This window comes from Vanacampus margaritifer, chromosome 4 (genome assembly GCF_051991255.1).
Source record: "Vanacampus margaritifer isolate UIUO_Vmar chromosome 4, RoL_Vmar_1.0, whole genome shotgun sequence".
Classification (NCBI taxonomy): Eukaryota; Metazoa; Chordata; class Actinopteri; order Syngnathiformes; family Syngnathidae; genus Vanacampus; species Vanacampus margaritifer.
Genome location: NC_135435.1, coordinates 31,309,209 through 31,335,621, shown reverse-complemented (window position 1 = coordinate 31,335,621; position 26,413 = coordinate 31,309,209). Strand labels below are relative to the sequence as shown.

The window sequence follows — 26,413 nt, the reverse complement described above, 5'->3', positions numbered from 1 at the left end:
CTCCTCCTCGTTTCATGTTGTGATCACTTTCAGATGCTCGTTAGCGTCCATGTTGTTGTGTGGAAAGCAACCAGGAAGTGGCGCTCTCGTCGGGCTTGATCGCATGTTGGCAGGTGAGGAGGTTTTTGGGCACCAAGCAGTTGCTGTGCTTGGAGTTGAAAACTGTTTCTGCAGCTCTTCCTAAGATGGACTTCTTTTGGAGTCGGGTCCAAAAGCAGAATTTTTGTTGAAACCTACCCATGTTCTTCTGTTTAAAGACCAAAAAAAGTTAGAAGCAAACTTTTTGTTCAAGTGAAAGAAGTGCATCTGCTCTTTTCTTTGGTAGTTTTGGAACTCAAAGTTTCCCAATCAAACAAGTAATTGACAACAAATCGATATATTATAAAGTGGCTAATTTGAGTGAGTGTATAAAATGGCAGATTTGCGAGAGAAAAAACTAGCTATAGTCTGTGAGGATTCGTTGGTGGGTGATGGGACACTGTTTATAAAATGAATCTCCCAGAAAAAAAAAATAAAATAAAATAAAATAAAATAAAATGAAAAGGCAGGATGGAGACGGGTTCATTCTTAATTTAAAATGGGCTTGTCATACACGGTAGGTAGAACGACAACACTTCCTGATCCCCTATCAGCTGACTAACACTAACCAATCAGAAGATAGCATACTTTAGGTCAATGCAAGTGAATGACAGAGAGCAGCAGATTGGACACTTGGCTACTAGTACAAAAAAAAATAAAAAATGTATGAATGTGTGAATAATAATTCTGGAAACATAAATGTACAAGTAAATATTGATGTTAGCAAATTAACTTCAATGCTTGATCTTCAAGGTGTGGGCCTTCGCACGGCGAGGCGTCTGTCGCTGGTTGTACTCAATGCTTCAGAGAGTGAACGCTTAACATCATCGGGTTCATCTCTGCTAATGCAATTAATTACTACCTCCTTATTCGAAAACCTGAACGGAAAGTATTGGCACAAACATCCGAGTCGTACGCTACGTGTGTTTCTTGTAAGTTTTTTTTTCTCACAAATTTGCCACTTTATAAAGTGGCAAATTTTGGACTTTTTCATGTGGCAAATTTGCACGTTTTTCTTCTCTGAATATTGCCCCCACGCTAAAAAAAAAATATACATATTTATACGTGGCCCTGATACACCGTCGTACTTATCACATCATAGTGTGACACGTAATTTTTTTTTTAGTTTTGTTTTTTTTCTGGTGTGGCAACAATGTTTTTTTATTTTTGGCAGTAAATGGCTGAAGGGCAGGTTAGCAAATACTTTTGGCAATATAGTGTTAGCAAAGGTATCTGCAACTCTCCCTAGGAGGTTCTACTTTTCACCCTGTTTGTGTGGTCCACATTCACAACCGTCCTCCACCAGACCAGTTCTTAGTTCTGGTCTAAATTTCCCGTCGGAGAAAAGCGTTCCAGGGGCATCGCTGCTTGGTGTTGCTAGCAAAGACGTAGCTAACATTTGCAGTGGTTCAAGAGGGAAAAAATGTGTCAGAGGACACACACATTTGCACACGCACACACATGGCGCACCCCCACCCCACCCGCTCAGTTTCATTAGCTGACTGGCAGGGTGGCACTTCTCAAGCTCATTAGCGGGCCAGGATTGATGGCGCGGCGGAGGAAAAGGAGGAAAAGGCATCTGTCAATAATTGCGGGGAGCGGCCACTCCCGTCTACGCCGCCTTTGAAAGCTCATTAGCTATGCGCTTATCAGCCACAAAGATCAAAAACATTACTCACACACACACACACACACACATGCATGCAGTGATACGTTCATTAGCCATGGGCACCCTCAGAAATGGGAATGTGGTGGGTGTTTTTTTGTGAGGGTGCAGGTTTGTGTTTGTTGTGTCGGAACCTTTGGGGTTTATTTATTATATGAGTGTATAGTGCAACTTATTTTCGTTAATAACGTTACTAAAACTAAAATTGGAAAAGCATTTTTTTTCTTGAGCAAAATCAATTAAAAATGAAAATGGTTTTGGGGGTGGGAGTTTTGACCCTTGAACCGTGTGTGGCGTAGGAAAGAAGATGGCGTCGCTCCTAAGCGACAGCCGTGCTTGTGGCTGAACGGCTTCTCTGCTTTTGTCACCTAATTTAGCCCGAAATGCAAGGTTAGTTAGCAACTCTTTGTTTGGGTTCATATGTGGGAGAGAAAAAAATGTATATCAAAAATATTGTACACTGTACGACCGGTGTTTATTACTTCTAAATAGGAATTGAAACCATAAATCTACTTTACAAGTTGGCAGCTTGGCAAACAAGTGATAAAAAATGGAGACCATCCGTGTTTAACTTTAGAAGCAGTATTATGCACTGCACTTGTTGTACTTTAAATTCTGTGGACTGTTATACGGTAACTCTATTTGATTTGTGAATGGCTGTTATAGAAAAAAAAACTAAAATGATATTATTTTTGTTGAATTTTTACACCTTTGGACAAAAGTGGTATTGTTTTCCCTTGAAAGAACCACATTTCCCATGAGGCCAAGCGCATATCATCGTGAAATCCGGACGTCCGCAGTTGGACTGAATGACATTGTTTCCCGTGGCTATTTTCTATTTTTTCTTTATAACAGCAGATGGTGGTTGTGATCTTAATATGAATTGAAAGTTCAAATCCTATTTAGTGTTGATTTAAACTAATAAAATCAAAATTAAAGCAAAAAAATTATAATTTCTATTTTAAAAAACTAAAACGAACAAAAAAATCAAACCTGCAAAAAAAAAATAAAAAATCTACCTAAATAAATAAAAGACTGCACTTGAGCTCTTGAAGTTGTGTAGGAGTTTGTTTGGGGGTTTCTGGCAGCTGTGTTTTGGGAATGAAACGGAAGGAAATGTATTTCTAACTTGTTTCTGGGTTCATTTATCAGGTCCTAATGAAAGAATTAGCTTTGTACATGCTAGCAAGCGTGACATTAGCCATGCTACGCGCTAAATAGCGTCTTAAGTTGTAAAAGTCCTGCTTGAAAATGCCTGAGAAAAAAATGGCGTTCAAGTCGACATTTCATAATTTGGCAGTTCAAAGTTCAAGTGCGTGAAGAGACAGTGACTGCTCGGCACATTTTGCCGCGTCGGCACAATTTGGACTTTTGGCACAAAGATGATTTGCCAGTGGATGCCTGGTGGCCAGAAACTCTCCGTTTCCTGCCGTCATCCGTCACTGACACGTGCCATTCATCAAACCGTGTGTGTGCGTGTGTGTGTGTAATTACATGTGTGTGTGTGTGTGAGGATAGGAAGCAGACGGAAAGGCGGGATTACAACATTGGCAGCGCTCCATTTCCCCTCCGGACCGTCACTTTGTAAAAAAAAAAAAAATGAAGCACATTGCACATCACTGCAAAGTAGCGCACTCGCCGGACGCTTGATGAGGAACACACGCTAATAAGAAAAAGAAAAAAAAATCAAGTAACATGGTCGCACATGCGGCCAAAACATTCATCAGCATTTTCGCTCCATGAATAGTTTTTTGAGCACTCCAGAATTGAACTCTTTCTTTACTTAGGTTCTGCTGTTTTTGGTTAGCAAACTTAACATTGAAGTCTTTGATGTCCCCATGTGAACAACATCTCCAAGCTCAGATTGTTCAAACAAAAACAAAAACAAAAATCTCCTCTTGTGAGTACTAAGAGGTTTCTATTTGAGGCATATGTGTTTTTTTCTCACAAGGTGATTAAAGGGGCCGCTATTTGAGCAAATATGCTAATATTTGACGTTTAATATATTTTTTAAAGCCTCTGATGAATGCCTTTACTCTCTTTAGTAAATTAAAATCAACTTTGTTTCATTGAAGGAAAGGCCTGAAGGCCTACAGTATTTGAGTCTGGTGTTAATTTTTTTTTAAATGGATTATGCATCTGGTGAATAAATGTGAGCAAATAGAATAACATAATCTTAATAAAATCACGTAAACAAAAATAATAAATGCTTTACCCCAATCGGGTGCGTGTCACTCTTGAGTACATTTGAGTAATTAAACACTCCATTTTAAAAGAGGTTTCGACAGTATTTGGCATGAGGACTATTTTTCCCCCAAGTGGTTGACTGAAGAAATACAGCAGTACACTTAAAACGCATTTATACAAAAAAAGGTCTGGGGTGTTTATTTTTCTAAATTGGATGTTACATCCGGTGACTAATTGCGTCTTGTAGAGCCACTTTTTGAGGATATAATACCGTAAATTGCAAATCAAGGATTGCTAGAAAGAAGTAGTGCCCCATCGTAAACACCTTACCCCAAATAGATGGCTGCTATTCCGTAGCTAGCTCAGTAAGTGCACTTGCTGCTTGTTTTCTGTGTGGCGGAAATAGATGGTGGAGTGGCACTCATGACTAATTGGTGAGATGCAGTTACGATTATTATAAAGGCTTTTATAGGCTCATTTAATCAAGAAATCTGATCATTTCATAAACACCTTCCCCTTACTAGTTGCCTGCTACTCTTTGCAGGTGAGTTAAGAAACAGGTGTTTATTTTTCTCAATTGGATGACGCACTTGTCAACTCTTTCCAGCATAAAATTATTTGAATAAATACTGCAATTTTTCTTACTACTAATGCAAAAAAATTCCGCACCTTACCCCTAATAGGTGTCTGCTAATTTCTGTCGTTGAGCAAACACTCTGATGATTTTTTTTTAAATATTAGTTTGTTTGGAGGTGCTTTTGAAAGCTTTTGAATGGACAGGAAACGGTGTACATCAAAGGCGACTCGGGGGTCCGGTTGGACGGCTTTATGAAATAGTGTTGGAATGCGGCCATTTTGTTTTGATGTTGTCTTTTATTTGCTGCCCGGAAGCAAACGTGTTCTTCTTGTTCGTCTTGGTCTCCTCGCTTCACTGTGATCCTTCATTTCCTCCCTTTGTCCTGACCCTGACTATCCCCGCTTCCTGCCTCTGTTTACACACACACACGCACGCACACATACACAAACACACACACACGCACGCACACACACTGCACACTTTGGTAGCTCGGGTTACAGCTCTGTAGCCGTCCAGTCTAAATAATAGTGCGGTGATGAATGGCAGGGTAGCATTCATATCCATCAACAGGCTCTTTTTTTTTGAGGAGCATCCATCTTGTGTAAGGCCTCCTTTTGAATCTGCAAAAATGTGTGTGTATGTGTGCGTGCATCAGGGTTCTAATAGTTTTGGACTTTTCATTATAGTTCATTTAGACTTTTGCTTTTCATATACACTTGGTTGTAATTATTGTTGTTGGTTTGCTAGTTTTCATTAGTTTTTATTTATGGGGATAATGCTTGGTTTTAGTTTTTTTTAAATTGGATTTAGTATGTGTTTTTAAAAAACAACAACAACAACATATGTAGTATTTGTCAAGTGCAAGATTTTTTGTTAAAAAGAAAGAAAAAACAAGTTTAAAGAGGAAAATGAAGGACATTTTTGCTCTACTGTAAATATATTTCATTTGGTTTCATTTTGTAAATATACAATGCATTTTCAGTTTTTTTTACTCGACTGCCAGACGTTTTCAGAAAAGGGATGCCGTGGGTGCCAGCCGATTTAAGCATTTTTGACTGATCTTTCAAGGTCCACAGAAAATTATGTGTTTGGACTATGGAAACACACATACTACCAAATGAAAGATTGGACTCTCATCTTTCATCAGAAAAAAAAGTTTGTTTCTACCTTATTCCGTTTTTCAGTAATCAACAATAGAAAATGGTTAGTTTCACCTCTGTTTTGAAAAAAAAACGTCTTTTAACGTCTTTGGCACTCCTACATAGGATTTTACTAAACGTCATTTAACGTTTTTGGCAGTCAAAGAGTTAATTTTTTTAGGGGCATCTCTCTTTTCTTTTCTTTCATTCTCTGAACCTAAATCAAAGTTGAATTCCAATTTTGACAAATAGGGGGCAGTCCATTATGGCTTCTCCTGATTCATCAATACAATCCCGCAATACTTGGTAAGATGGCTTCCTTAACATACCACCAAGTGTGGGGCCAAGATTGACCGAAGACTCAGAAAGTACGTAGTAGTACTTCAGCTTGGCTGCTTGTAAAATTCAACGCGATTTATCACATATCGATATGACAGATATTTGGAATAAAGCAAAATCTTTGGAAAACCACAAATTCTGTAAACATAAGTATCCAGAAGAAGCCATTTTTGCCATATAAATCACCAAGCTATAAATCTCACACATTTTATTGCAGCCACAAAACTTTAAATCACTCTTTCCGCACAATGGCAAAAGGGAGTCAGCGCTCTCCACCTCTCAGTGGCTCGTATTTAACAATGGATGGATGGACGGGTGGACGTCGGACGTGTATCGGCAACTATGGCTCTACTTTCCCACATGCTAAGGCATCACTCCTTGCACTGGCGTTGTATCTGCAACTCGCTGAGTTGTAACGCAAGCCTGCGCCGACACCAAACCCTACAAATTCATAATTTCATACATTCTGTACCCGTGATGAAATAGTGAAAGTTGAAATCTCTGTTGGCAAATTAAGACTACCTCTCAAAATATCCACACCCTATTCTTGCCCACTTCCTCTTTCGTTCTTCTTTGACCGTCACTCGATGCCTTTACAGTTTAATGAAAAGTTAATGCAAAGGGCTACCAGTTGGATACGCACTTCTGGAATAACAAAATTCAATTCACCAGTTTGTTATTTATACCTGATCATGTTCATATTTTTTTCCCCACAATAATGATCAACAACATGGTAGAAATTGGATAAATATTGGGATGCAACATCTTATTTCTATACATTATATACAAGTGTATATATTTCCAAATGATGATTTTTGACAACATGTCCCGCGAGCACCATGTCGGTGACGGCTGCTTAACAGGGCGGCAGTATTCCATCGCAGCGGGTCGGTACGGTGGCTCAAATCGCTCGATCTGCTGGTGTGAGTCGCCATTTTTGCGCGATTCCATGCGGGTTCAGCAGGGTCTTGTGATATGCGACTGTCCTTCAAAAATGGATGATTTAGCCATCAAAATTCTGGTGTTTAACTCTTTGACTGCCAGACGTTTTCAGAAAAGGGATGCCGTGGGTGCCAGCCGATTTTAAGCATTTTGACTGATCTTTCAAGGTCCATAGAAAATTATGTGTTTGGACTATGGAAACACACATACTGCCAAAACAAGATTGGACTCTCATCTTCCATCAGAAAAAAAAAAGTTTGTTTCTACCTTATTCCGTTTTTGAGTAATCAACAATAGAAAATGGTTAGTTTCACCTGTTTTGAAAAAAAAACGTCTTTTAACGTCTTTGGCACTCCTCCATAGGATTTTACGAAACGTTATTTAACGTTTTTGGCAGTCAAAGAGCTAAGTGATGAGGCGTCTTAGGGTAGCTTAGCAGTTAGCATTAGCGCTCCGTCTTTCCTCATAATCCTCCCGCGAGAACGATATTTGAATGGCGGAGGCGGTGATTACTGACCTTAAAGCAACTGTTTATCCACACTCATAGCCAGTCAATGCTAGCAAGCTGGTTTTGTAAAAATGGCACCGATTTTGCCTCAGCCTGCGACCACTCGCATGGACGACACGAGCGCGTCCATCCATCTCCGTGGTTTATTCTCAGTTGTATTCTTCAATGTGTTATAAGGCGATGCATTCCTATGGAATTGCAACCTAACATTACGTTACAGGACTGCATGAATCTGACGACGACATGACAATCATTCTTTATTGCATTCTACCTTTTACGCGTTCTAAGCATGTTTGTATGCAAATGTGAGCCATATTCCAATTCCACGCTTGTGCCATGTTGCTACATCTCGGCAGATAGCGTTTGGATGGAGTATTTATTTATTTATTTTTTAATTCGTATTCAACCCCCTCCCATGTTGTGCAGATGTGCTGATTTACGGCGACCGGTCCGTCGGCCGGTGCTCATCCATCAGCGACGGGTTGCTAGGCGATCACGGCGGCAGCTGTTTGCTTTTGACGGCGACCGAGGGGCCGTCAGTCAACGCTTTTCACCTGCAACCCAATAATTAATCAAATGGCGGGAGAAAGATAATTAAAAAGATAGCCGGGTTAAGGCGGGAGAAAGCGAGCCAGCGAGCGAGCGAGCGAGCGTTTGGTTTTGTCGCAGCTCTGGCGTGTGACACCTGGAACCGTTGATGACTGCAGACACTCGCGGGGACGCCAGGCAGGCGTGAGTGCTGATAAAAGAGCTTCCACTCGCAGGCTCCTTCATTAGCGCCACATGAAGAGAGAAAAGCAGCCCGAGCGTGTTCACTGTTGACCGCCCACTCCATCAAACAAATACTTTCGTGGCACTTTTTCATCTGACGTCGGGCCAAAAGTCGGCTGGAGGTTGGAGGTCCGCCTGCTGCCGTGTCCTGCATGGAGTGTTATTTATTTCTTTATTGTGTCATGTTGTAGAGCGGGTGTCAGCAAGGTGGTGCCCGTGCACACCAGCTCGCCCCCAAGGACCTCATGAGTAGCCCCAGGATGGGGCATTGTGATTTCCGAGCAATGTTGTGGAAATGATTTGAACATGTAAAGACTTGAAGAGAATTCTAGAAATATGGAAATATTGTATATTGACATTTAATGGTTTCATAGCTTGTTAAACATGTTCAGGTTCTTCATATTCATCTTTATTGATAACATTTTTAAAGGTAATCAGGGCATTTTTTCCAGAAGTGTGTATCAAACTGGTAGCCCTTCGTATTATTCCTTACTAGCTTAGTTGGTGAATTCATAGTTGGTACTTTTGTTGAATGTAGTTGGCTAATGTTGTGTCCTACGTACGAAACAATAATTGATATTAGCGTTCTGAAGGTTGAATGTGATTCTAAAAGAAGTCCTTCGTCCCCGTGATGTCCTGAAACCTGCGAGCCGTCTTCACTTTACGGCCTCCCTTGGCCTTGTGGCAAACAAAATTCAGTAAAGGCGACTAAAAGCGGCAATCAAAAGTGCTCGCATGACCATAGTTTGCTTTCGGGACATCATCGGACTCAAGTCAACTCTAGCTGTTGCCTCACCCTGAACACCCAACCTGTTCTTATGGCGCCTGACCTGTAAGGTATGCTACTTGGACGGGTATGCTGTTTTGCGGAGACAGCGTACCGACAAGCTGTCACAACACTCTCGGTAAAACTCTCCTCAAACATTTCATACTTTTCTGAAAAAATCAGCTGTGACACTCCCGTGACACGCTCTCGTGACACGCTCTCGTGACACGCTCTCGTGACACGCTCTCGTGACACGCTCTCGTGACACGTATTTGACTCTGATGAATCGTTCCTGTAATGCTTTCTTGTACAAATCCCTCCCATTCTGTAACACTCTCTCGTGCTACTCTCATGCGATTCTGTCCTGTCGAAATCTCCCGTCACATTCTGCTGTTACGCTCTCTTGTAGCATTCCACTGTTTGAGTGGAAGCTCTCTCGTGCACTCTCCCATAACACTTTCTCGCGAAACTCTCCTGTGACAATCTACCGTAACGGGACGCCTCAACAAACTGCAACATTTCAGTAACATTTCTGTCGTGACACTCTCCTGCAACTTCTTATGTAACACTTCATTTTAACACTCTGACATAAAACTATTCTCACATAATAATTTCACGGAAAAAACAAATAATTTTTTTTTTTTTAAATCTCCCGTGACACTTTGCACCATCCTTGTCATGTTTTGGCATCCCACATTTTCCCAGCACTCTTGTCTCTTATCTGGCGGACACACACACACACACACACACACACACACACACTGAGACATAACAACATGTGTAAAGAAAGAATGATGATTCCCAAGAATTTCAAAGTCAAGTGACTCATGTGAAATGTTCAACAAAATTCAAGCCTGAGTTTTGCGTTTCAAACAAGAATGAGAGGGTCAATATATATATATATATATATATATGTGTGTGCTACAAATAGGATATGCCTTGTTAGATAGTATAAAGTGTGCAATTGTGAGAAACGATGACACAGTTCATGGAGTGAATGACGAACCCACGGCATGTAAAAAAAAAAAAGCCGATGCGATGAGTCAGCGTTGCCCACCGTGCGTTTCTTAGTTGTATGCCAGTAAAGAAATGACTATTTTGCCATTAAAAGTCCTTCCTCAGTTTTGTTTTTATTGTTTTATATTTTAAAGTGTCACAAAGAAAAAAAAACATTTTAGCCTCAAAGTCACTGTTTGACCAGTTTCTTAAAAAAAAAAAAAGCTCTCTTTCTCCACTTTTTCAAAAACAAAAACGAATGAATGAAAATGTTTTCCTGAACATTATTCTTAGAATGTCTGCCGATTTCAGAGAAAAATGAAAGGGGAGGGAAAAAAAGGAGCACAGCAACTCAATCCATCAATAGACAAATGGTAACTAATACAGTGAGTATTGATCGCCATCTAATAAACACACGCAGCACATTTGAAATCGCTGCGCTTCTGCCTTCACTCGTGTCGGAATGCAGACTTTCTTTCTCTGCTGAGTCGTTTGTGTGTGACGTGAAAGATTTGTGTGTGCGCGCAAGTGTGTAGAACCCGGAGCGAGCCCGGGGGCTGAATGTGTGCAGTAGAGAGAAGAGGTACAAGGCAACAAAAAAACAAAAACAAAGGGAGAGAGAGCGAAAACGTTAAAAGCTGACTGATGTTGTGTGTCTGGCTCGTCAATCTCCGTGCTCGCCGTTGGCCGCGCGCGCGCGCACACGCACACACTTCAGTGACAGTGCTGAAGCGGCTGCTTTAAACATCTGGTAAAGGTGACACACACATATATATACTGTGTGTGTGTATATACATATATATATATATATATATATATATATACACACACGCTAAAAGGCTGGCACCCATATCACTCACCAGGCCAGGTCTCGCCTTTTAAAGCCATTCACACTCAAAAGTCACAGATATTACAATAGTCGACTAAAATGTCTACAGTGGGCTAAAATAATATTTTCACCTCGCATGCATGCAATTTAGCTAAAAAAAAATTTGAAAAAGGCAAAATCCAGATGTTTTTTTTAATCCGATTAATCAATGTTATTTTTTTTATTTTTTTTTTTTATTTTTTTTTTACAAAGTTGTTGTCAGAGTAAAAGAAGGTTGAAAGCAGGAAGTCTTTCAGCTCAGCCTAGTTTTTGCTGAAGATTGTTGCACCTCCAATCCTCTATCATCCTGCTTTGTACACCTACAGAAAGCAACACCTGTAAGTTCATTTTATTAATGTACATTTTTTGGCCGTGGTTATTTATACATTTTGTAAATTAGTCAAATTAGTTGGTTTGGGAAAATGTGATTTGTTTACTCGAACCACATAGAGGGATTATTATTACGCTGTTGCAGTCTGTACAACACTTTTGTGTCATCCTTTGCATTTGCTTTCAAAGTATATTAGACATGCGTAAATGTGTATTTTTTTTAAAGTGTTTTAAAGACCTTTAAAAAATGCCGTGAATGTTATAAAAACGTGCCGAGTTTGTATTTGAATGTAGGTGGGCTGCAAAACGTAGCTTGAAGTCGGTTTTATGCTGTAAAATCATCGAAAAATGTACGTAACTATTCGTAAAACACATTTTGGTGAGTTGTTGGATGTCGTCATAGCAGAGATGGGAGGTGCACCAACTGTTTTTAAACGGGGGTGCGTGTCTGGTCTATTCTGCTCTCATGTTATCTTTTCACACACGTGTAACACATTTGAACAATCGGTCAACATCCTGCCGGCCGTGCCGTGCGTGGCGTGCGTGGCCTTTTGATCTTCCGCCACATTTGCTTCAAATGTGGCGACGGCGGCGGCCGGCCTTTAAGCTCATGTTTTCAATCTGCACGGCAACTATGCGCACCCTGAACGTAACCCTTAACTCACCTCAGTGTTTGCCATGAATATGGAGGGATGAGCATAGCATGAGCACATGACGTGTACGCCATTGGTGACACGTGCGGCTCGGGAACAGGAATTCAGGACCGATAACGATGACTTGACACGGCTTTACCACTCCGCACTTAAAAAAATGAAAGAAATAAAAACTCTGCTCACATGCTCCACTTGACAAACTTTTTTTTTTCAAAACACAGATCCAGACATTATTGGCACTTTAGGCCCAATTTGGACATTTTCCCTGAGGGGTGCGCACACTTTTGTTGAGTTATTTCATTGACACTGTAGCAAAGGAAATATTTACAAAACTTCTCATTTATCGATATATGGAATTTTATTTAATTGTATTTAAAATTAATGTCATTTTGTTTATTTAAATTGAATTGATTGGCGGCACGGTGGCTGACTGGTTAGCGCGTCCGCCTCCCAGTGCAGAGGACGTGAGATCGAGTCCGGGCTTCGGCCTTCCTGGGCGGACTTCGCATGTTCCCCCCGTGCTTGCGTGGGTTTTCTCCGGGTATTCCGCTTTCCTCCCACATTCCGAAGATGTACGTGGCAGGTTCATTGAACACTCCAAAATGTCCCGAGGTGTGATTGTGAGCGTGGATGGTGGTTTGTCTCTGTGTGCCCTGCGATTGGCTGGCGACCAGTTGAGGGTGTAGCCCCGCCTACTGCCCGAAGCCAGCTGGGATAGGCTCCAGCAACCCCAGCGACCCTTGTGCGGTTAGCAGGATGGATGGATGGTATTTTATTTATGAATTATAAGAATGTATAAATAAAATGTATATTTTTTTACTAAATGTATTTTATTTTGAGTTTGAGTTTATCTTTCTATATCTTTCCTGTTATTTTACTTTGTTTAATTTGACTAATTGTTTGTCATTGTTTTGTCGCTGTATTTCAATTTCGATTCAAAATTCAAAAAAAAAATTGGGGGTCAAGTTTGATTTAAAATTTAAAAATATTCATATTTGATTGTGCTATTTTGATACTGTCGGGGAAAATTGTTGGATTTGTGGCAAATAAGAAGAGCAGCACAAAAATGTTTTGTGGGAACCCGCCTAAAGACAAACTATTGATCCTAAAAACGAAGATGTCTGATGTGTTTGTGTGCGTATGTATGTAGCGTGCTAGCACATCAGGTTTAAAAAAATAAATATATTATGATCTTAATAAATCACCTTTGTTGTCAATCAAGCGGCGGTGAATAATTGAATGCGTCTGCGGCTCGGCGTGATGGATTATAAATCATTCCAGATTAAATTAAAAGATAATGCGCAAACTTAATGGTTTGTGTTTTGCATTCTAAATTGCCTCCGAGCGCCCCGGCCTTTATTGCCCTTTTTTTTTCCTTCCCTTTTCTCTGTAACATTGCACATCTCATTTTTTTAATTTGTTATTTTATTGCTGGCAATCCTCGCTTGACCGCCTCAATTTCAACATTTCTAAATGTATATGTGTAATATATGCACATAATTGCATGTTTGATTAGATGGCGATAATCTGTTGGCCTGAGTGAATATAACGACAGGATGCCCAGACCTCCGCCAAGGCACACGAATCACCGTCTCAATCGCGGCATTAATATTTCATCAGACGCGAGAGTTTCTTATCAAACAATCGCGTGTGTGATGCTACTCAGCCGTCATTTTGGTTGCATTGCAAAACTATTTCTCGTAAGGCAATTGGAAATAACCGTTTTGTTTTTTCTCTCCTACTGTTTAATGTTTTAAAATATGGTACATGTGTGAAAAGAAGTGAAGCACTGATAGTAGTTAACTTGGAGCAGGATTTTGGCCAAGCTGGTGAAGCTTTTCCTTTCGTCACAGAAGTTGTCAAATACAAGAAGATGACGGAAGGAGAATAAGTCATTGGTCATTTGATTGGTCATGTGACGCTTTGGTCCCAATCCTTAAGTTTTGCACAACATTAGAGGCAAATTGTGCCCAAGTTTCTTGCGGAATGTTCAACTTTACAACTTCGGAAATATTTGACTTTGTATGTTTAGCGCTTTGCTGTTATGTCATTTTTTAGTCACTAGACGAAGTGCAATTTCTGCTAAGCTGGATGCTTATGAAGGAAATAAATGAATGAAACAACTGGGAAACATTTTTTTTTTTAAATGATCTACGGCACCTTCAAATCTGGTGCAACTTCGTGGTCCAAGCTCCGGCATTTGGTGAGACTGCAATGATGGGAAATATTCGCAAAATTCCAAGTGAAATTTCACAATTTTGCAACTTCACGATGTTCGACTTCATAAGTTGTGGATTTTATCGTTGTGATTTTTTAAATCACTACAAACTATAGGAAAATGTGGTTGAAATTGACTTTGATCAAAATCAATTTGAGTTTCTTAGCATGCACTTCACTTTCTTAATTAGAAACTGAAGGCAAAATTTTGTGTGTGGTCACGGTCAGTAATGTCATGTTTTGTGACACGAGAATTTCTCAGTACATTCTACATGAAATTTCAGATTTTTTTAAGTTGTGGATTTTATCATTATTAAAGGACCGCACAAATGTATCTTAAACTACTTGTAAAAAATGCAAACCTGTTTCAGACCAATAGCATGCTAAATGCTAACAAATACTTCACTCAATGCCATGAGATGTAATCCTTCTTTTTGTTTTTTTTTCAACAAAAACAGTTTGTAAGTCATCACCTGATCCCTGAGCAAGTCTTCCTTGGCGGAGGTAGCGAGAGCGCAGTGGCGAAGAGCGATCTCCCGTCCATTAGCGTGGCGGAGGCGGGCGCGGCGTTTTCGGTAATGGCCTCCGCTGCCTGCTTGACGGGCCCGTAAAGTGATCCTGTCACTTTATTTACGCGCGGCGCTGATTTACTGGGAGGTGGGCGCGCGCTCCCGAGGTGGGATGACATCTTTTGATCAGCGCTGTCCAAACCGATCACGCTACGCGCGCACGCGCTAAGTGCGTGCGAGGACCGCGTGCGCGCACTTCCTGTTTGGTTGCAGGTTGTCGTTGCAAGTATGTAAGCAGATGAAGTGTTTTGTGGGGAAAATGCCTCAAAAGCCAAATACTGTAGTTGTTATGGTTTTGTTTTTTACCGTGACAACCACTTTTATAGAGACTATAAAAAGTCTACACACCCCTGTTCAAATGACAGGTTTTTGTGATTAAAAGCAACAAAACAAAACAAAAAAAGGCGACTCACCAGCTCGGGGGGAAAACTTCTTGAGGGGAAATAATATTCACATGTGTGATGTGGTTGCGCAATTGTGCACACCCTTGTATAATTGTGGGATGTGACTGTGTTGTGAATTTAAACAATCACATTCAAACATAATGAACGGATAAAGACTAATGCCACAATTTCAATTGCCTCCAAATAACCACCAATTAAGTTCAGATGTTCTAGAAGGTGTTTTGTTGTTGTTGTTGTGGATTCGATTTTATTTATCAAAGAAAAAGGGGCCATATATTTTTTTTTTTATGTATGATTTTATTTTAAATTTGTAGTGTTTTATTGTATTTTCATTTGTATTTAATTCTATTTTTATGTCTATTTAATTTGCATTATTTTAATTGATTCTATATATTTTGTTTGTATTCATAGTTTAGCTTGTCAATCATCGATAATGTTTTGCTTTTACTTTCATTCATTTTAAATGTAATGTGAATTGTGCTATTTTATGTAATTCATTTGTAATATATTTAAGTATTTAAAAAGGTTATCAATTGTTCCGTTAACTGTGGCTCCTTCATTTCAAAATTTCAACCAAACGTGACCATAGTTTATTTATTAATATATTTTTAAAGGTTTGTTTTCTTCATTCCATCCTGTCGAACTTGTCCCAAGACTTTTGTCCACATCAAATTGGAATAGCGTAAAAAAATAATAATAGATGGATAAAATAACATTAAAAATAAATCTTAGTGCTTTGAAGAACAAATATTTGCAGACATAGTAGAATAGTACAAACCTCTGTGGCTATAAAAAGTCTACACACCCCTAATTCGGGCTTCTATCAAAAAGGACAACAAGCTGAAGTTTGAGGGAGTACAAGAAGTGACTCAACACGGCTTGATGACATCATTGATCCTGTAACAACGATCTTGTGGCGGGATACACGGCAGATGGCGCGCACACACACACACACACACACACAGATACACACACTGGTAGCCAACTAATTTGTCAAATGACAACGATTAAGCGTTATCGATTCTCCCGTTCAATTAAGTTCATTAACACGCGCTTGGGAGGGGACGCGAAAGAAGCGCATGAAAAGATCTCATCAAGTGCGCATTTGACAGGGTTAGTTGTGAAATGATTTTCTACATTATCATTCATTTGTTGCTGTGTTGTAGCCTGCTATACCGTATAATTATGAAATAATTGTTGTTATTTATCTTGTGCTGTGCTGCAGAATTGTAGCTTGTCCAGATTGTTATTATAATATTGATGTGTTTTTATTCATTTGCTTTTGCGTTGTAGCCTGCTAACTTTTTGAAATAATGATCAAATTATTATTCTTTTTTATTCCAGTTCATTTGTCTTATCAAACAATTGGTCAATTGATTCCTTGTTAAAAAAAAAAAAAATCAACATATATGTATATATATTTAAAAAAAATAATAGTAAAAAAAAAAAACATTTATTAAATTTTTTTAATTTATTTGTTTTTTTTTAAAAAAAAAGGAGAGCAATGATGATGTCAAATCGAATGAACAATACTGAGCTCTCCTGGAAAATAAATAAATAAATCAATCAATCAATGAGGTATATACATTTAACATTTGCTAATGCGAGAACGTCTGCATTGTCTCGCTGTCCTCTTCTTCTTCCTCGCTACTTTGTTTTTAAAGGCTTTCACACCTCCAAACTAATTTTGTCCACGTGACAGAGAAAAAAAGAAAAAAAGTTGAGGTTCACGGAAAGGAGCTTCGGCCCACAACAGCAAACATGAAAGCGGCTCACACTCGCTCCTGTAGATAAAAGTCATCCTTCGCTCAACATGACACTTTCCCGTTAATTAAAAACAGAACCTGCATGCTGGCCCAAGTGTGCGTGTGCGTGTGCGTGCGTGTGTGCGCGTGCGTGTGTGCGTGCGTGTGTGTTAGGCTGCAATTATCTCAGTGTCCGAGGTCATGGTGTGGTGGAGCTCACAACATGGACGCCAGCCAGCAACCTTGGGGATCATCTTTTTGCGCGCGTGTGTGTGTGTGTGTGTGTGTGTGTGCGTGTGTGTGTGTGTGTGTGTGTGTGTGCGTGTGTGTGTGTGTGTGTGTGTGTGCGTAGGCTCAAAGTTGACTCAATTCCAACACAAGCATCTTCCTCCTTTTTCTCCTTTTGAAACATTTTTACTGTAGAAAAACATGAGCAATGTAAAGAACAAATTGAAGACATTTAGAAAAAAAGAAAAGAAAAAAAAAAGCTTCCTATTGTGGCGTCTGTGGCTCACGGTGTGGAGACGGTCGGAACCAGATGGTCGGCCTTTCGATCCCCCCCCCCCCCCCCCCCCACACCCGAGTCATGTGTCGTGTCCTTGGGCAAGGCACTTCCCACGCTTTGCCTCCAGAGCTCCTCACGCTGGTGTATGGAAGGTGCGAATGCTTGGTGGTGGTGGGAGGGGCCGTAGGCGCCCAATGGCTGCCCCAGGGCGGCTGTGGCTACTTCAGTCGCTTCCTGCCGCCACAGTGTGCGAATGCACGAATAATGCATTCATTCTTTCTGGAGAAAAATGCAGCCATTCCATTGTAACGCGTCTTTGAGTGTCCAGAAAAGCGCTCTAGAAAACCCTTGCATTAATATTGAACCTGCATTTTTAAAAACATTTACGCTTGGGGCTGACTTCACTTTTATTGGCAGCTTATTTCATTTGCATAACAGCTAAATGCTGAGGCAGCATTTTTGCAATTGTTATTAGTACACGCAATTTTGCAAAGTCATACAAGTTTTCAAATGATCATCATCGTGTCTTGTCCCAATATATCGTATTTACAAACCAAAAAGTGCACATTTTGCCTCCTATACTTTGAGATTTGAACATTTCTATAGAAGTAGCCGCTCTGATTTCATTTCAGAGTACTAGAGACCAAATAGTTTGAGCACAGATCTCAAGTAAGTCACCTAAGATTCCCCATAATATCCTTTACAGTGTCCTATATGTCATTTTGTCCCATAGTGTCTCATAATGTCCTCTGTTTTGCCGTTGTCTCATGTTTATGTCCTATAGTGTCCCATGTAGTTGCCATTATATCCCGTCATTCCCATGGTGTCGTATTATGTCTGAGAGAGACCCCCAAATATCCTCTTCATGTCCTATTTTGTTGAATAGTGTCCCATAATGTCCCCTTATATGGACCATCATGTTTTATTTGTTAGTTTTACAGGTTCATTCAGTTTGCTGACATTTTGTCTCTCATGACATCATCACGACGGACAATTTGGGCCGAGTTAAAAGGTGGAATCTTTTTGGAAATCTCCCTCCAACATATGATGCAGTATATCATATTTAAATGTGTGTCTATACATACTCGGACAATATATGGGACGATCATGCTCAGTATTGGCTAACATGCCGAGAGCGTTTGAGATGTGAAGTGATGAAATTTCAGGTGCTGAAGCGCCGACGCGGCTTCGTTAATCAATGATTTTAATCACAGATTGACTGTTATGCGCCATCGGTGAGACAAAAAAAACATCAGGCATCCAGCTGTATTTTGAAGCCTTGGTGGAGGTCATCATCAATCTCTTGTTGATGTTTGCTTTCAATCCGGCCTCGTGTTGATGATTTTTCCTGCCGCAACAGTCGTTGCGCTGTCATCCCAGCAGCTGCTCGGCGACAAAAAAAAAACAAACGCGTTAAGTGTCCGCAAATGACGCGCGCTCGTCATTTCCTTTATGCCGCGCGTTTGTTTTGACCGCTCGCGATGGCAGGTGCGTGACGACCGGTCGCCCGGTTTGGCCTTGGCGGCTTCGCGCTCGTCCCGGTTAACAGCTGTCGCTCAGCTCGCGCAACAGATGGCGCCGAGCGTATCACGATGTGGCCACCAAAAGACGGCGATGCGGGGGAAGGAGTCAAATATTTCGTGAAAACACACCACAGATGTCAGACTTTCACACAGAGATCCTGCAAAATGGCCACATCAGCGGAGTAAGAATATTTTGACAGAAAATAATGCTAACAAGCGAGACGTGGACGTTTGTAATCATCAACGGTGTTTCGTAGTTGTACATCTGAAGTGCAGCAATAAAATATTACCATCAGAAGTCACAGTTTCTCATTTTTTTCTTGTTTCTGTTCACTCAAAAAAAACCACTCACGTTTTGTTCAGAAACCGTGTTTTTGTGCAGCGAACTCATGTTTACTGGTGATTACTAATGGATGGAAATAGCTAGATTTTTTTTCTTGTTTTGTTGCTTATATTGTCACAGAACGCAATTTTTAAAAATCGCTTAAGATGATCCTAATTTTGACATACCAGGCTTTATCAATCCAGATTTTATCCACACGGGTATAAAACACGTGTATTAACTGATAAATATTTGTTTACTTTCTCACACAAGCTGTCATCATGAGCTTTCATAGTGGGTCAGTTTAGTGGTCTTGTTTCTTAAGATATATTTTTTATAGTCATGATAGTCTTGTATTTTCAGGCGAGTCGAGTCAATAGCGCTCAGCGTTCACTCGCTTTGGCGAGCAGTCAAAAATATGATCGTGCCTTGTGATCTTCTTTTATTCCGCTGATGGATTCCCACATTCGTCGGTGCGCTTTCATTCGTCTTGACTTTTTCCTCGCTGTTCTTCTTAAACGGGCGGTATTTTAATCTAAATTGAAAGCCCGAAGCGCACGCACGCTCCCTGGCTGGCTCGCCCGCCGGCTAAACTGTAAATAATAACGCAGAAGTTTTTCTAATCTCTGGTAATTGAAGCAAATGGCTTTTTGCGCAGCGGCGGCACGGAGATTTGTCGCACGTAACATTCATTTTTATTTACGAGGCGGGCTGAGCACCGTAATGAGTGAGGAGGCACGCTTAATTGAAACGGCGAGGGTGTCTGTTCGGGAAGGCATTAGAGGCGGCCCACGTATTAATTGACAGACAGGAAGTGCCGTCTCCGAGGTTGATACAAGTAATTTATTACTTCTGAAACCGGCGCTGCCGCCGCAACGTGCTTCATTAATTTCAAATTTAGTTTTAATTTCAAGCTGTTGCCCCTTGAGAGGAAGAAGAAGGTGGCGAGTGATGTTTGAGCCCCCCCACCCCCATCTAGCTCCGCTTCTCTTGCCACTAATGCTCTCCAGTACAGAACAAAGACGGGATTCCGTGTGCAGAGTCTCTGCAGGCCTTTGTGACAAGAAGTAGTCTATGAGGGAAAATGGGAGGGGGGGGGAATCTGACCTTGTGTGTACAGTATGAAATGTGCAACAGCAAAAATCAATTTGCTAGCAACTTAAAAGCCGGTCTAAATCTCAGCATGGTGTTATCAGAGCCAAAGGAAAAAGTTATCAGCATTAGTGTGACAGAGTGTTTGGGTTCAATTCCCAATCACTAACAGTGTGAATGTGACTGAATTCGTGCCCTTTGATTGACTGGCGACAAGTCCTGAGTGTCATCCAAAGTTAATTGAGAGCAAGATAAGCATTATTAAAAATGGATGGATGGACTTGAGGTCATTTCTAACAAATGTTTTTCGTCGCTTCCTCGTAGCATACGTCCCCGAAGATGAGAAGGAAGCGGCGCTGCTGGATGAGGATTTGGACGGAGAAGACTCTGCGCAGGAAGCAGAGGAACCCGCTGCCAAGTTCCTGTGCCAAGACGGGAATGACGGCCCGGGGCCTGAGCCCGACCTGCGTGACTCGCCCACCGCCGCGGACTTCTCCGGCCAGGAAATGGACAGCGAGTCCCACCTGAGCGAATCCAGCGACGGGATGTCGGACTTTGAGAGCTCGCCGCTCAAAACAGAGGAGGACATTCTTCTTTTTAAAGACCCAGCCAGTGTCCTGTCGCTGTCCTCCACAGCCATGACGGCCGCGGACAACGCTGCCACCCCAGGGAGTGGCGACGAAGCTGTACTTTCGGGCTCTGTGCTTTCCAGCTCCGGTTCCGTGGCTGACAGTCTGGAGAAGATGAAGGCCATCTACACCTCTTTCTTGACCAACTCCTACTGGTCTACCCTGAACCTAAACCTGAGCCAGCCTCCCCAGGAGAAGCCTCCTCGCAGCCACAGTAGTAGCAGTAGCAGCAGCAGTAGCAGCAGCTGCGGTAGCGCCGGATACGACTGGCACCAGACAGCCGTGGCCAAAACCCTCCAGCAGGCCTCGCAGAACCACCAGAACAGACTGGCCCTAGCCCAGCACCCGGCAGTGGCCGTGTCGGCACCCTACGCAGAGCCGAGCCTCTTCAGCACCGTGCAGCTCTACCGCCAGAGCTCCAAACTCTACGGCTCCATCTTCACCGGTGCAAGCAAGTTCCGCTGCAAAGACTGCAGCGCAGCGTATGACACCCTGGTGGAGCTCACTGTTCACATGAACGAGACCGGACATTACCGGGATGACAACCACGAGGTGGACAGCGAGGGCACCAAGCGCTGGTCCAAACCTAGGAAGCGCTCCCTGTTGGAGATGGAAGGCAAGGAGGACGCACAGAAGGTTCTGAAGTGCATGTACTGCGGGCACTCCTTTGAGTCCCTCCAGGATCTGAGCGTCCATATGATTAAGACCAAACACTACCAAAAAGTGCCTCTGAAGGAGCCCGTGACTCCGGTGGTGGCTAAGATCATCTCAGCTCGAAAAAGAGCCCCTATGGAGCTGGACATCCCCAGCTCGCCGGACTCCAACGGAGGGGCCACGCCCAAACCGGCCTGCTTGGCCGATGCCAATGAGCTTCTTCAGAGGACGGCCCACCCGTACATCACGCCCAACAATCGCTATGGGCACCAGAATGGTGCCAGCTATGCCTGGCAGTTTGAGTCACGCAAGTCGCAGATCCTCAAGTGCATGGAGTGCGGCAGCTCGCACGACACCCTGCAGGAGCTCACCGCCCATATGATGGTGACGGGACACTTCATCAAAGTCACCAACTCGGCAATCAAGAGGGGCAAACCTATCATGGAGACGCCCAGCCCGGCACCCACGCCGACCGTAGAAGAGAAGGTCCAGTCGGTTCCTCTAGCTGCCACCACCTTCTCGCCACCACCCGCCCCAATTCCTCCTCCCGCCAGTGTCTCGCCTATCGCTATGGCCGTGGAGATCAAAAAGGAGGAGAAGGAGGAGGAATGCACGAAAGAATCCATTGTTAACAATAATTCAAACAAGATGTCAGGAGTCGAAGAGGAAACCGAGGAGAAGTTTGACATCTCGTCCAAGTACACGTATCTGACTGAGCAAGATCTAGACGCAAGTCCCAAAGGTGGTCTGGACATCCTCAAGTCCTTGGAGAACACCGTGGCCTCCGCCATCAACAAAGCCCAGAATGGCGCTCCGAGCTGGGGCGGCTACCCCAGCATCCATGCCGCCTACCAGCTCCCCAACATAATGAAGCTCTCTCTAGGGAACTCGGGGAAAAACTCCCCACTCAAGTACATGTTCCCTGGGGCAGAGATCCGGTCGCCCACCGGCAAAAACCAACTGGTGTCTCCTCCCATCTGCCAAACCTCGCCGCTATCCAAAAACAATTTCCATGCTATGGAGGAGCTTGTAAAAAAGGTGACGGAGAAAGTGGCAAAAGTAGAGGAGAAGATGAGGGAGCCGGGTGCCATGGCAAGGTCATCCCCCATGAGAACCACGCCATCACCATGCCACAGCGAGGTGGAGGACTCCGTCCGAGGAGACTCCCCAAAGGAAATGAAAACAGGAGGCTGCAAAACTCCAGAGAATGTGACGAGTGGAGCAAACAGCAAGGAGACAAACGGGGACGGCAGTGCAAGGGAACCCGCGGAGAACGGCATGGAGTCTGCTGCGGCCTCGCCTCAGTCCGGGTCTCTCTGCGGCAGTACGGCCATCATCACCGACCACCCGCCGCCGGAGCAGCCATTCGTCAACCCGCTTAGCGCCCTGCAATCGGTTATGAATGCCCACCTGGGCAAGGCCGCCAAAAAACCCGCCCTGCCCTCTCTAGACCCCATGAGCATGCTCTTCAAGATGAGCAACAGCCTGGCCGAGAAGGCGGCGGTGGCGGCTTCCACGCCGCCCGCCCAGGCCAAAAAATCAGGCAGCGACCACCTGGATCGCTACTTCTACCAGCCGAACCTCAGTGGCAACGACCAACCTATGGATCTCACCAAAGGCAAGAATGCCGACAAAAGCGTGTCGCCTTCCCCTACGGTGGCCATGACCAAAGCCTCTGCCGCCGTCGCCTCCTTCATGTCCTCGTCCCCCCTGAAAGAGAACGCCCTGTCGGACATTTCTGACATGCTGAGGAACCTGACGGAGAGCCAGGCCATTTCTAAGGCCTCCACGCCCACCAGCTTGTCTGAGCGCTCCGACGTGGAAGGCGCCACCCAGGAAGAGGCGGAAGAGGTGTCGCCCGCCCAGAAGCGCAAAGGCCGCCAGTCCAACTGGAACCCCCAGCACCTCCTCATCCTGCAGGCCCAGTTTGCCTCCAGCCTGAGGCAAACCACGGACGGCAAGTACATGATGTCAGACCTGAGCCCGCAGGAGAGGATGCACATCTCACGCTTCACCGGCCTCTCCATGACCACCATCTCCCACTGGCTGGCCAACGTCAAGTACCAGCTGCGCAGGACCGGCGGCACCAAGTTCCTGAAGAACCTGGACTCTGGCCACCCGGTGTTCTTCTGCAGCGACTGCGCCTCGCAGATCCGTTCCCCGTCCACCTACGTCAGCCACCTGGAGGCGCACCTGGGCTTCCGGCTGAGAGACCTGGCCAAGCTCTCCGGGGAACATCTCCTGGGTCCGATCTCCCAGCAACGCCTCCATAAAGGACTCTCCGACAAACTCCTGGCTCACTTGCATCCGTCCAGCCGCCCTTTGCCCTCGTCGCTGCCGTCCTTTCCCGTGGCCCTGCCCTCGTCCTTGCCCGCCCCAGATTTGACGGCGGCGTCTCCCAACAACGACGAGGACGAGGGGGGCGGCGTGGCGGCGCACCAGTGCAAACTGTGCAACCGGACTTTTGCCAGCAAACACGCCGTCAAACTGCACCTCAGCAAGACCCACGGGAAGTCCCCAGAGGACCACCTCATGTACGTTTGCGAGCTAGACAAGCAGTAGTGCGGATTACCCGACTTGACCCGACTTGACCCTACTGGGACCCCGGAAAAACTGCCGTACAAAGGACGGATGAGGATTTTTTTTTCTTGTTTTCCTTTGCTCGAGGCACAGAACAGAATTAAACAAACCTCCAAACAAGAGCCCTGAGACACAAAATATGAAGGTTTAAAAAAAATAAAATAATCCTACAAATGGAGTTGTGCGTATTTTGTGTCAATGAAATTGCTTTATATTTCCACATCACCACGTGTGAAAAACTGCATGCATCAACAAAAAAACTTTACATCGGCTTTTGTTATTTTTTGGACCTGTCTCTGTTTTTTTGCTGTTATGTACGCATAAGTATGACGGCCACACTGAAAAGCGACAAAAATTTGTAAGCGTATTAGAATAAAGTGGGGAAGAAGTTGTGATATTGTGAGGAAATGGCTGATATGTTACCAGAGTAAAGCGCCAATAGGGTTATATCGTATCATATCGATGAAATTGTTGACATTTTTGGATTGAAAAAGAAAATCTACGTGGAGCTCCGACCAGCAAAAATCATGGAAAATAATTGAATGCCATTATTTTTTTTTTCACATGCAAAATTCACATTTTTTAATGTTAATATTTAGATTTTGTCCTTCCGTCTAAAAAAAAAAAAAAAAATCATTTTCTTTTTTATTGTAATACGGTTGACTTTTCATTTTCATTCATAATTTGACAAGTTGTTGTTGTTTTGAGTGTGGCCGTCTTGCTCTGAGTATACGGAAGCACTTAAGATGTAAACTTTTATGCTCTTTGAATGCAGAAAAAGGGCAAAAGTTTTGTTTTTTATGTCACATTGTCACCTTTCTGTCTTCATCGTTAAAAAAAAGGGGGGGGGGTGTTGTGTTGTTTGTTCAGGGACCTCCTTTTCTTTAGGTCTGTGTAAAATATGTAAATACATGTGTATATATATATATATATAAAGGAAAAAAACCTGAACTATTAATTCCTGTCTAAATTATACATCTTTTCTATATTTTTTAATTTAAAAATAAGAAAAAGAAGAATAATGACTGCTGGTGCACCGTAAACAAAGACATTCATGACATTGTTTTGCACAAGACTTTTTTTTTATTTTGATCTGTGTGTTATTTAATCAAATGATGAAAAAAACTGAAAGTAGCCATGAAAAAAGTGGAATTAAAAGTCGCGCTCAAATAGTTGAAGAGTGTTTTTATCACGACACACACAAAAAAAATGTGGCAAAAAGACGGGACTTTGTGTCATTTTATTATTTATAAACATTTAGTTTGACTCGGTCATGTGGCCACAATGCAGCTTTATCGATGTGGATTGGGGGTGGGGGGGATATGAACGGTAACCATGGTTACGCTACACCCCCCACTGTCCCCACCAAGTGACGTGTAAATACAAAATGTGTAAAATATGAAGCATGTAAAGAGCGCACACACACACACACACACACACAAAGGCTGCCCTTTCCTTTCTCTTAATGTTGTTGTACTTGACAATGAAAACATTCATATTGTTGTTATTATTGTTATTATGATAACCTTTTTTTCTACTGCAGCATTAAAAAAGGAACCAGTTTTTTTGCAATTATGATTCATGAGTGTTGTGTTGACACACAAAAAACACGAAAAAGACACCCTAAAAACTGTTCGATAGTTTGATGTCTTACTTGATATTATTAATGCTAAAAAAAATAAAAATAAAACAAAAGCAGACCAAACTAAACTGACAAACTCTCTAAGTTTTATTTTATTTATTAAAATGCGTGTTTTGTAATTTTGAAAATAATCCAAAAACATTTGAGTGGAATTTTATAGCTTTGGGAAAATGTTGAACTTGTCTCTTTATAATGCAATATTTTCTTGGAGTAAAATCCGTTTTGAACTACCGTTATAATAAAATAAAATAAAAAATAAAAACATCAATAATAACAAATTCCTAGCTTTAACCTGCAATCAGATTTTAAATTTTTCTCAAATCACCCCCACTTCCAAAACAATTTCTGCTTTTACTTTATATATTAACATATAATAACCAGAAATACATATGATTATCTTTAACATTAGCATTAGCATCTAGGAATTTAAAAAACAAAAATTAAGAAAAGCTTATTTTGCTGAATTCACCGAAAAAGTGTTTAAACTCCACATATTTTTTTTTAATTAAAAGTATATATGTTTATATATCAGCGGTTTGCTATAATTTTGTAATATAAACTGGTCTGTGTGTGTTGTTTGTTTTGTTTTGTTTTAAATTAAAACAACAACTCCAGTATAATACATATTTTCCACCATTTTTAATTGTAAATAAATATATGACAACCCCAAGCGTCATCAACAAAAGTGAGAGTATAAATGTGTGATTATTA

The 26,413-nt window shown here is 42.2% G+C and overlaps 1 protein-coding gene across 3 annotated transcripts in view; it reads left to right on the top strand.

Moving 5' to 3' along the window:
* tshz3b (teashirt zinc finger homeobox 3b) overlaps nucleotides 1-25,632 on the top strand; it is a 55,060-nt gene extending 29,428 nt beyond the window's left edge. For all 3 annotated transcript variants that reach the window (XM_077564303.1, XM_077564300.1, XM_077564301.1), the window contains one exon: nucleotides 20,522-25,632. In XM_077564303.1, the coding sequence (XP_077420429.1) occupies nucleotides 20,704-24,042 (3,339 nt within the window). In that variant the 5' untranslated portion in view covers nucleotides 20,522-20,703 and the 3' untranslated portion in view covers nucleotides 24,043-25,632. The remainder of the gene's footprint in view (nucleotides 1-20,521) is intronic.
* The last annotated feature ends 781 nt before the right edge of the window (nucleotides 25,633-26,413 follow it).